Source organism: Rana temporaria, chromosome 6 (assembly GCF_905171775.1).
Source record: "Rana temporaria chromosome 6, aRanTem1.1, whole genome shotgun sequence".
NCBI classification, from domain to species: Eukaryota; Metazoa; Chordata; class Amphibia; order Anura; family Ranidae; genus Rana; species Rana temporaria.
In genome coordinates this window covers 224,319,854-224,332,345 of record NC_053494.1, presented here as the reverse complement: position 1 = coordinate 224,332,345, position 12,492 = coordinate 224,319,854, and the positions used below count along the sequence as shown (strand labels likewise).

Genomic DNA, 12,492 nt, shown 5'->3' with positions numbered 1-12,492 from the left:
GGGGTAGGGTTTAGGGTTTTCCCTTAGGGTTAGTGTTAGGGAGTTAGGGTTTTCCCTCAGAGTTAGGTTTGGGTTTAGGGGTAGGATTAAGGTTTTCCCTTACGATTAGGTTTGGGCTGAGGGTTTAGAGTTAGTGGTTAAGGTTAGGGTTTAGGGGTAGGGGTAGCGTTTTGAGTTTAGGGTTTTTCCTTAGGGGTTGGGTTGGGGTTATGGGTAGGGTTATGTTAAGGGTTTAGGCTTAGGTTTATGGTTAGGGTTAGGTTTAGGGGTAGGGTTTAGGGTTTTCCCTTTGGGCTAGGGGTAAAGTTAGGGGTAGGGTTAGGATTTTCCCTTAGGGTTAGGGTTAGGAATTGGACAGTCATGGTGGGGGAGGGGTTTGTGTTCTTTATCAGATTCTTCGTCTTTTGCCTCCTGCAGATTTTTTCACGATGGAGAACAATTCGGTTTTGCAGGACGCCGTCTCCCAGAAGCAGATCTTCCGCAGTGAGATAAAGACGATTGATATTGAAGATTACGGTGAGGATTCGCCATCCAGCGTCTGCATTTGTGGGGCCTTCCCTCCCCCCGGCGCTTACTCACCCCGATCTTCTTCTCTTGTAGAACTTCCTCTCCGGCTTTCCTTTCCTCGGGACTTCAATGAGCAGAACAGATATCCCCTCCTCCTCATCGTGTGAGTTCCCCAATCCCTCCGAAAACCGAGAAGAGCTGGAAAATCCGCCAATCAGTGAAATACGACCGTTTTATGATCTCCTCTAATGGGGATCGGGAACAATTTGGGTCAGATTGGACCATTTGGGTCTCCTGCCTTCCTCGCGATCGGCTGATTTCCATCTCTTCTCCTGGTGGAACGATTGTCTTTTCACATGACTACCTATGTAAAGAAATCTGCGGCAGAGAACATAAATCTCACAAGACACCGGAAATGTGAGATAAAATTCCTCCACCGACACCACAGCCCCCCGGGCCTCTTACCCTCACGTGTGGACCACGAAATTATAGGTGGTCTGACTGCACTCCTCACTCCTGCTCACCAGATACGGCACCAACCTGAAGTCTGGTTGTCCCCTCTGAGAAGGTCTCTCCACAAGTTAGATGTGCAAAAGATAAGTCCAGACTCCTCCTCCTCATCGTGTAGTAGGTAAGTAACTTCTGAAATTTTATGAAAACGGATCCGGAATACTCGCACACAAATCAAGCGTGTCATTTATAAAAGCTTATGCCGCGGTCCGTTCATACAGCAGTGTGACGTGTCATGTCCAGGCTCCACCCTGATGACGTCTGATTGGACAAAACACATTGGATGGAGCCTGGACTTTTTTGTGTGTCGAGACGTTCTCTGAGGGTTTTAGTGGTCCACACTTGAGGGTAAGAGGCCCGCGGTGCTGTGGTGTCAGTGGAGGAATATTATCTCACCAACAACTGTATACACGTCATCACATTTCGGGTGTCTTGTGAGATTTATGGACTTTTAGGCGCAGGATTTTATTTTAAATCTAGAACTGCGTACATTTCTCTGCAGGAGGAAAGGAGAAAACCAACCTTAGTATTGTTTTACTGAAAGGGTAGTTAATGCTTGGACCTGACCTCCAGCAGAGGTAGTGCGTCAGTCCGCAGTAGGGATGTTTGGGGCTCGTTCCCCTCTGTTGTGTGGGACCAGTGGGCTGCGTGTGCTGGACTGATATTGTTAGATGCGGAATGATATTTCTCTGTACTCGTGGGAGGTCTCTATGTACATGGGGGGTAAATTTCCTGGGTGGAGGGGAGAACTCTTCCCTGGCAGTGCTACACTCGGTCCAGCTCTTCCTTCCGGAGTACCCAGCGGGCAGTCAGACCATCCCAGCAGGACCTGCACTGACTCTGGTCCTCTGTGCTGTATGCGCATCTCCTGCAGTCTCGTTACGAAGTTCCTCTTCCATGGCGGCTGGTATCTGTATCTCTCGTCTTCTGCTATCAGGACCTCAGATCCCAGTGGTGGGTTGGATGTCCCAGACTGCAGGAAGCGTTCCTCTGCTTGCCAAAAAATTTGACGGAACCGCCTACCACCTAGCATGGGTGCATCTGTCAAGATAAAGCTTCCTCCAGTCTGGATCCGGGAATTGGGTATTATAGCTGAGTACCCAAGACTAGACGACACTAGCTCAGGTGCAGACTGGAACTCTCTTTATTGATAATTTACACAGAATATATACCACACCAGACCAGGAAGGGCCTGATCACATTATCCTAAACAATGCAAACCGTATACAGGAATCAGATATAACTAAGGAACAGCCAACATAAACATTAGCAAATTAAAGAACTAGCCACCTAGACGAGCTTGGTGACTCTGTGCCCACCCAGACCGTACCGTTCGGCACCAGTCCCTAGCCCGGTTCACACAAAGTACATTACATATGCTTTGTCTTCAGGTGTTTGGCTTTGTCTCCACCAGACAAGTCATCGTAATACAATCATACAAAGTTCCTGCAGTCTAAAAGGTGGCATTCATTTATCTTCATAGATTTATGTTGAGAATTATTTCTGTCTCAAGTGAAGGAGCTTCTCCAACCCAGTCTTCAGGAGGGCCACCATATTCCCTCTCCAACCCACCCAGTATTCAGGAGGACCACCATATTCCCCCTCCAACCCAGTCTTCAGGAGGGCCACCATATTCCCTTTTCCAACCCAGTCTACAAGAGGGCCACCATATTCCCTCTCCAACCCAGTCTTCAGAAGGGCCACCATATTCCCTCTCCAGTGGCGCGGCTTTTTATATTTTTATTTATATTCCCTCTCCAACCCAGTCTTCAGGAGGGCCACCATATTCCCTTTTCCAACCCAGTCTACAAGAGGGCCACCATATTCCCTCTCCAACCCAGTCTGCAGGAGGACCACCATATTCCCTCTCCAACCCAGTCTGCAGAAGGGCCACCATATTCCCTCTCAAACCCAGTCTTCAGGAGGGCCACCATATTCCCTTTTCCAACCCAGTCTACAAGAGGGCCACCATATTCCCCCTCCAACCCAGTCTGCAGGAGGGCCACCATATTCCCTCTCCAACCCAGTCTGCAGAAGGGCCACCAAAATCCCTCTCCAACCCAGTCTACAGAAGGGCCACCATAATCCCTCTCCAACCCAGTCTGCAGGAGGGCCACCATATTCCCTCTCCAACTCAGTCTGCAGGAGGGTCACCATATTCCCTCTCCAACCCAGTCTGCAGGAGGACCACCATATTTCCTATGTACGTGGATGGGGAGATCTCTATGGATGTGGATGGGGAGATCTCTATGGATGTGGATGGGGAGATCTCTGTGGATGGGGAGATCTCTATGGATGTGGATGGGGAGATCTCTATGGACGTGGATGTGAAGCTCTCTGTGTACATGGATGGGGTGATCTCTGTGTCATCGTAATACAATCATACAAAATTCCTGCAGTCTGAAAAGGTGGCATTCATTTATCTTCATAGATTTCTGTTGTTTATAATTATTTCTGTCTCAAGTGAAGGAGCTTCTCCAACCCAGTCTGCAGGAGGGCCACCATATTCCCTTTCTAACCCAGTCTACGTGAGGACCACCATATTCCCTCTCCAACCCAGTCTGCAAGAGGACCACCATATTCCCTCTCCAACCCAGTCTTCAGGAGGACCACCATATTTCCACTCCAACCCAGTCTTCAGGAGGGCCACCATATTCCCTTTTCCAACCCAGTCTACAAGAGGGCCACCATATTCCCTCTCCAACCCAGTCTGCAGGAGGGCCACCATATTCCCTCTCCAACCCAGTCTGCAGGAGGGCCACCATATTCCCTCTCCAACCCAGTCTGCAGGAGGGCCACCATATTCCCTCTCCAACTCAGTCTGCAGGATGGCCACCATATTTCCCCCCAACCCAGTCTTCAGGAGGGCCACCATATTCCCTCTCTAACCCAGTCTGCAGGAGGGCAACCATATTTCCTCTCCAACCCAGTCTTCAGGAGGGCCACCATATTGCCTATGTACGTGGATGGGGAGATCTCTATGTACGTGGATGGGGTGATCTCTATGTACGTGGATGGGGTGATCTCTATGTACGTGGATGGGCAGATCTCTATGTACAGGGATGGGGAGATCTCTACAGTATGTACGTGGATGAGGAGATCTCTATGTACGTGGATGGGGAGATCTCTATGTACGTGGATGGGGTGATCTCTATGTACGTGGATGGGGAGATCTCTACAGTATGTACGTGGATGAGGAGATCTCTATGTACGTGGATGGGGAGATCTCTATGTACGTGGATGGGGTGATCTCTATGTACGTAGATGGGGAGATCTCTATGTACGTGGATGGGGAGATTTCTATGTACGTGGATAGGGAGATTTCTATGTACGTGGATGGGGAGATCTCTATGTACGTGGATAAGGTGATCTCTATGTACGTGGATGGGGAGATCTCTATGTACGTGGATGGGGAGATTTCTATGTACGTGGATGGGGAAATTTCTATGTACGTGGATAAGGTGATCTCTATGTACGTGGATGGGGTGATCTCTATGTACGTGGATGGGGAGATTTCTATGTACGTGGATAAGGTGATCTCTATGTACGTGGATGGGGTGATCTCTATGTACGTGGATGGGGAGATTTCTATGTATGTGGATGGGGTGATCTCTATGTACGTGGATGGGGAGATCTCTATGTACGTGGATGGGGAGATTTCTATGTACGTGGATGGGGAGATTTCTATGTACGTGGATAAGGTGATCTCTATGTACGTGTGTAACGGACACAGGCATGCTGCCGAGACAGTTATAATCTTCGTGCAGGGGGACTACAAGGAACTGCATGGCTTGTCACCATCGGATGTACCACATTGTATTCTGAGCTCAAAGGGTTAACTGGACAAGTCTCTTTCATTGCTGGAATGCTAATGTACTCTTCGCATAGATAATGAACTCTTCTTTTGTGTGCAGGTAAACAGCCCCCTGTGAGGTGTATGCTGATGGGGATTATGTGTGAGTGATAATTGTTTTAAAGGTTAATTGAATTCTATGTGCCTGGCCAGGAAATGTTAAGTGGGGTGAGGTGCCGAAGAGTCTAGAAACTGGTCAAGTGATTAATTCAAGGAGATGTCATTGTTTCAGGGGGTCTGTGTTGAAGCCCCCTACTGGGAAAAGGGGAGGGCGGAAACTGTCATTGTTCTTGTAACAGTTGTAACCAGATATAAGCAGGTGAAATATGCCAAATAAAGTCAGTCTGCTTGACCCTTCAAACGTAGCACGTCTCGTTTCTTGGAAGGGCGTTCGATGGGATATACCGGCGGTACCTGCATATCATAACTTGTCAGCAAAAAGGACGTCTCCAACGGCCGATACCCCTCACTACCAGTGGGTAGCCGTTACATTTGGTTGGTAGCAGTGGGATGGTCCTTTTATCCAAAGAGCAAGTTCTGAATGGAGTCGCAGTACGCCAGGCTGAAAAGATCCACACTGAAAGATCTATTGGAGAGTCGTGGTAGGAGCGCCAGCAACAGACCACGGAGGGAGCTGATAGCGGACCTGCTGGAGCTGGATGAAATGGATGGATCCATGGAAGGAACGGAGCCCCTTGCACCGGTCAGCAAAGAAGATGTAATTACTGGGATTGTACAGCGGAGATTATCCTTGTATCCAGAAACGTCCGTGGAACTAATCAACCAGCTGTTCCGGGAAGCAAGGGAAGAAATACAAACGAAGAGGGGACAAGAACTGGAACTGGTAAGAGCGAGACAGCCCATTACACCTGCAGTTCCTACCCCCCCACCTGCTGCTACAGGAAAGAAAATACCGTTCACTGCATTTAAAGCTTTTGTAGAAAGTGAGGAGGAAATCGATGGATATTTGGCGGACTTTGAGAGGCAGTGCTCACTACACCAGGTACCACCAGACCAATGGGTCACTATTTTGTCGGGGAAATTGTCGGGCAAAGCCAATGAAGCCTTTCGGGCTCTCGCTCCAGAGGATATTTTACAATACCAGCAAGTTAAAAAGGCGCTGCTAACCCGATATGCCGTGACGCCAGAAGCCTACCGCCGGCGCTTCCGGGAGTCCAAGAAGATGGCTGTGGACTCCCACATGGAATGGGCCAACCAGTTACAAAGGGTGGCATCCCTTTGGGTCCAAGGGTGCAAGGCCAACACCGGGGAGGAAGTATTGCAGCTGTTCCTAATGGAACATTTCTTCCAAGACCTGGCCGCAGACATACAAGACTGGGTACGAGATCGCCGGCCCGCTAACTTAAACGAGGCGGCTCGGCTAGCAGATGAGTACGCGGAAACAAGGAAAGTAAGCCAGGGTACTACACGGCTGGCTCATAAGGTAGAACCGCGTACTCCAACCGTCACCCCACGCCCAGAGTTTCGGGCTCCAGTTCCACCACATCCTCAGGGGCCTAGCAACTACCCCCGGGATTCGCCTAGGGTGACGTGCCATCACTGCAGCGACACGGGACATATTGCTCGTTATTGCCCTTTGAGAGCTACAAATAACAATTGGAGACGCACAGAACCTAGCACAGAGGTCACTCCATCACGTCCCTCTGCGGACCACTGCCTGGAGACCGAGGGGGGCCCTGAGGAATGTCTGGGAATTTGGTATGAGGCAGACCCAATACAAGCGGCCTCTCCGGATAACCGTCAGCATCACCGTCAGGAGGTACGAGTGAATGGACAAGTAGCACAAGGCTTAAGAGATTCCGGGACTACTATCACTCTGATTCAAAAACATCTGGTAAAGCCAGAGAACGTGTCCACTCGCACAGTTGCCGTCCGGGTCGCAGGGGGTGCTGTATTTCACGTACCCACCACCCGGGTGCACTTAGACTGGGGAGCCGGGTCAGGAAAGACCACAGTTGGTATCATGGACAACCTACCTGCCGAGGTGGTGCTGGGCAACGACATTGGCCCTCTGACTTCGGCTTATTTACCTACACCTGCTGCTGCTTGTCCCGTGACCACCCGCGTTGCTGGAATCAACCCGCTTGCTGCTGAGAACCGGGTAAGACTACCTTCCCCGACATGTACTGTAGATCCGGCACAATATCACAGTCTAAAATGGGAATGTGACAAGTTGGCCAGTGAGAAATCAGAGATGCAACGACACTATGTCATGTATTATGAGATGTCCCGTGGCTTGAACATTGAAATGCACAAACAGGCGGAAATTGTCAAAAGATTAAATGGGATTTGCATCCAGGTGGTGCCGTATCTGTCCCAAGAGCATCAGCAACAGGTTTTGGGAGCCATTGAGAGAGCAAAGCAAGTGACTGTTCCAGAACTGAATTCTATTATTCACCGTCACCATCAGCTACCGACCTGGTAAGCCAATGGGAAGGCTGACGGACGGTCCAGGCAAACGGAACGTTTACCCTAACAGCAGACCGGACATCCCCAAGTTGATCCGAAAAGGATCAATCCGGGTCTGCCGGAGTGTTCCACAAAGGGGGAGTAGTGTAACGGACACAGGCATGCTGCCGAGACAGTTATAATCTTCGTGCAGGGGGACTACAAGGAACTGCATGGCTTGTCACCATCGGATGTACCACATTGTATTCTGAGCTCAAAGGGTTAACTGGACAAGTCTCTTTCATTGCTGGAATGCTAATGAACCCTCTTTTGTGTGCAGGTAAACAGCCCCCTGTGAGGTGTATGCTGATGGGGATTATGTGTGAGTGATAATTGTTTTAAAGGTTAATTGAATTCTATGTGCCTGGCCAGGAAATGTTAAGTGGGGTGAGGTGCCGAAGAGTCTAGAAACTGGTCAAGTGATTAATTCAAGGAGATGTCATTGTTTCAGGGGGTCTGTGTTGAAGCCCCCTACTGGGAAAAGGGGAGGGCGGAAACTGTCATTGTTCTTGTAACAGTTGTAACCAGATATAAGCAGGTGAAATATGCCAAATAAAGTCAGTCTGCTTGACCCTTCAAACGTAGCACGTCTCGTTTCTTGGAAGGGCGTTCGATGGGATATACCGGCGGTACCTGCATATCATAACTTGTCAGCAAAAAGGACGTCTCCAACGGCCGATACCCCTCACTACCAGTGGGTAGCCGTTACAACGTGGATGGGGTGATCTCTATGTACGTGGATGGGGAGATTTCTATGTACGTGGATAAGGTGATCTCTATGTACGTGGATGGGGTGATCTCTATGTACGTGGATGGGGAGATTTCTATGTATGTGGATGGGGTGATCTCTATGTACGTGGATGGGGTGATCTCTATGTACGTGGATGGGGTGATCTCTATGTACGTGGATGGGGAGATCTCTATGTACGTGGATGGGGAGATCTCTGTATGTGGATGGGGAGATCTCTATGTACGTGGATGGGGAGATCTCTGTACGTGGATGGGGAGATCTCTGTGTACGTGGATGGGGAGATTTCTATGTACGTGGATGGGGAGATCTCTGTGTACGTGGATGGGGAGATCTCTGTGTACGTGGATGGAGAGATCTCTATGTACGGGGATGGGGTGATCTCTATGTACGTGGATGGGCAGATCTCTATGTACGTGGATGGGGAGATCTCTGTGTACGTGGATGGGGAGATCTCTATGTACGTGGATGGGGAGATCTCTATGTACGTGGATGGGGAGATCTCTATGTACGTGGATGGGGAGATCTCTATGTACGTGGATGGGGAGATCTCTATGTACGTGGATAAGGTGATCTCTATGTACGTGGATGGGGAGATTTCTATGTACATGGATGGGGAGATTTCTATGTACGTGGATGGGGAGATCTCTATGTACGTGGATGGGGAGATCTCTATGTACGTGGATAAGGTGATCTCTATGTACGTGGGTGGGGTGATCTCTATGTACGTGGATGGTCAGATCTCTATGTATGGGGATGGGGAGATCTCTATGTACGGGGATGGGCAGATCTCTATATACGGGGATGGGGTGATCTCTATGTACGTGGATGGTCAGATCTCTATGTATGGGGATGAGGAGATCTCTATGTACGGGGATGGGCAGATCTCTATATACGGGGATGGGGTGATCTCTATGTACGTGGATGGGCAGATCTCTATGTACGGGGATGGGGAGATCTCTATGTACGTGGATGGGCAGATCTCTATGTACGTGTGTAACGGACACAGGCATGCTGCCGAGACAGTTATAATCTTCGTGCAGGGGGACTACAAGGAACTGCATGGCTTGTCACAAGTGAAGGTACCACATTGTATTCTGAGCTCAAAGGGTTAACTGGACAAGTCTCTTTCATTGCTGGAATGCTAATGTTCCCTTCGCATAGATAATGAACTCTCTTTTGTGTGCAGGTAAACAGCCCCCTGTGAGGTGTCTGCTGATGGGGATTATGTGTGAGTGATAATTGTTTTAAAGGTTAATTGAATTCTATGTGCCTGGCCAGGAAATGTTAAGTGGGGTGAGGTGCCGAAGCGTCTAGAAACTGGCCAAGTGATTAATTCAAGGAGATGTCATTGTTTCAGGGGGTCTGTGTTGAAGCCCCCTACTGGGAAAAGGGGAGGGCGGAAACTGTCATTGTTCTTGTAACAGTTGTAACCAGATATAAGCAGGTGAAATATGCCAAATAAAGTCAGTCTACTTGACCCTTCAAACGTAGCACGTCTCGTTTCTTGGAAGGCGTTCGATGGGATATACCGGCGGTACCTGCATATCGCAGCTTGCCAGGGAAAAGGACGTCTCCAACGGCCGATACCCCTCACTACCAGTGGGTAGCCGTTACATTGGTTGGTAGCAGTGGGATGGTCCTTTTATCCAAAGAGCAAGTTCTGAATGGAGTCGCAGTACGCCAGGCTGAAAAGATCCACACTGAAAGATCTATTGGAGATTCGTGGTAGGAGCGCCAGCAACAGACCACGGAGGGAGCTGATAGCTGACCTGCTGGAGCTGGACGAAATGGATGGATCCATGGAAGGAACGGAGCCCCTTGCACCGGTCAGCAAAGAAGATGTAATTACTGGGATTGTACAGCGGAGATTATCCTTGTATCCAGAAACGTCCGTGGAACTAATCAACCAGCTGTTCCGGGAAGCAAGGGAAGAAATACAAACGAAGAGGGGACAAGAACTGGAACTGGTAAGAGCGAGACAGCCCATTACACCTGCAGTTCCTACCCCCCCACCTGCTGCTACAGGAAAGAAAATACCGTTCACTGCATTCAAAGCTTTTGTAGAAAGTGAGGAGGAAATCGATGGATATTTGGCGGACTTTGAGAGGCAGTGCTCACTACACCAGGTCCCACCAGACCAATGGGTCACTATTTTGTCGGGGAAATTGTCGGGCAAAGCCAATGAAGCCTTTCGGGCTCTCACTCCAGAGGATATTTTACAATACCAGCAAGTTAAAAAGGCGCTGCTAACCCGATATGCCGTAACGCCAGAAGCCTACCGCCGGCGCTTCCGGGAGTCCAAGAAGATGGCTGTGGACTCCCACATGGAATGGGCCAACCAGTTACAAAGGGTGGCATCGCTTTGGGTCCAAGGGTGCAAGGCCAACACCGGGGAGGAAGTATTGCAGCTGTTCCTAATGGAACATTTCTTCCAAGACCTGGCCGCAGACATACAAGACTGGGTACGAGATCGCCGTCCCGCTAACTTAAACGAGGCGGCTCGGCTAGCAGATGAGTACGCGGAGACAAGGAAAGTAAGCCAGGGTACGACGCGGCTGGCTCAGAAGGTAGAACCGCGTACTCCAACCGTCACCCCACGCCCAGAGTTTCGGGCTCCAGTCCCACCACGTCCTCAGGGGCCTAGCAACTACCCCCGGGATTCGCCTAGGGTGACGTGCCATCACTGCAGCGACACGGGACATATTGCTCGTTATTGCCCTTTGAGAGCTACAAATAACAATTGGAGACGCACAGAACCTAACACAGAGGTCATTCCATCACGTCCCTCTGCGGCCCACTGCCTGGAGACCGAGGGGGGCCCTGAGGAATGTCTGGGAATTTGGTATGAGGCAGACCCAATACAAGCGGCCTCTCCGGATAACCGTCAGCATCACCGTCAGGAGGTACGAGTGAATGGACAAGTAGCACAAGGCTTAAGAGATACCGGGGCCACTATCACTCTGATTCAAAAACATCTGGTGAAGCCAGAGAACGTGTCCACTCGCACAGTTGCCGTCCGGGTCGCAGGGGGTGCTGTATTTCACGTACCCACCACCCGGGTGCACTTAGACTGGGGAGCCGGGTCAGGAAAGACCACAGTTGGTATCATGGACAACCTACCTGCCGAGGTGGTGCTGGGCAACGACATTGGCCCTCTGACTTCGGCTTATTTACCTACACCTGCTGCTGCTTGTCCCGTGACCACCCGCGTTGCTGGAATCAACCCGCTTGCTGCTGAGAACCGGGTAAGACTACCTTCCCCGACATGTACTGTAGATCCGGCACAATATCACAGTCTAAAATGGGAATGTGACAAGTTGGCCAGTGAGAAATCAGAGATGCAACGACACTATGTCACGTATTATGAGATGTCCCGTGGCTTGAACATTGAAATGCACAAACAGGCGGAAATTGTCAAAAGATTAAATGGGATTTGCATCCAGGTGGTGCCGTATCTGTCCCAAGAGCATCAGCAACAGGTTTTGGGAGCCATTGAGAGAGCAAAGCAAGTGACTGTTCCAGAATTGAATTCTATTCTTCACCGTCACCATCAGCTACCGACATGGTAAGCCAATGGGAAGGCCGACGGACTGTCCAGGCAAACGGAACTTTTACCCTAACAGCAGACCGGACATCCCCAAGTTGATCCGAAAAGGATCAATCCGGGTCTGCCGGAGTGTTCCACAAAGGGGGAGTAGTGTAACGGACACAGGCATGCTGCCGAGACAGTTATAATCTTCGTGCAGGGGGACTACAAGGAACTGCATGGCTTGTCACATGTGAAGGTACCACATTGTATTCTGAGCTCAAAGGGTTAACTGGACAAGTCTCTTTCATTGCTGGAATGCTAATGAACCCTCTTTTGTGTGCAGGTAAACAGCCCCCCTGTGAGGTGTATGCTGATGGGGATTATGTGTGAGTGATAATTGTTTTAAAGGTTAATTGAATTCTATGTGCCTGGCCAGGAAATGTTAAGTGGGGTGAGGTGCCGAAGCGTCTAGAAACTGGCCAAGTGATTAATTCAAGGAGATGTCATTGTTTCAGGGGGTCTGTGTTGAAGCCCCCTACTGGGAAAAGGGGAGGGCGGAAACTGTCATTGTTCTTGTAACAGTTGTAACCAGATATAAGCAGGTGAAATATGCCAAATAAAGTCAGTCTACTTGACCCTTCAAACGTAGCACGTCTCGTTTCTTGGAAGGGCGTTCGATGGGATATACCGGCGGTACCTGCATATCGCAGCTTGCCAGGGAAAAGGACGTCTCCAACGGCCGATACCCCTCACTACCAGTGGGTAGCCGTTACAACGTGGATGGGGAGATGTCTGTGTACGTGGATGGGGAGATGTCTGTGTACGTGGATGGGGAGATCTCTGTGTACGTGGATGGGGAGATCTCTGTGTACG

General features: G+C 50.0%; 1 protein-coding gene across 1 annotated transcript in view; it reads left to right on the top strand.

Annotated features, from left to right (window-relative positions):
• The window catches only part of LOC120944471 (inactive dipeptidyl peptidase 10-like), a 37,237-nt gene that overhangs the window by 9,094 nt on the left and 15,651 nt on the right, over positions 1–12,492 (top strand). Inside the window, exons 4-5 of the mRNA XM_040358529.1 lie at positions 418–516; positions 601–670. Coding sequence (XP_040214463.1) covers positions 418–516; positions 601–670 — 169 coding nt within the window. The remainder of the gene's footprint in view (positions 1–417; positions 517–600; positions 671–12,492) is intronic.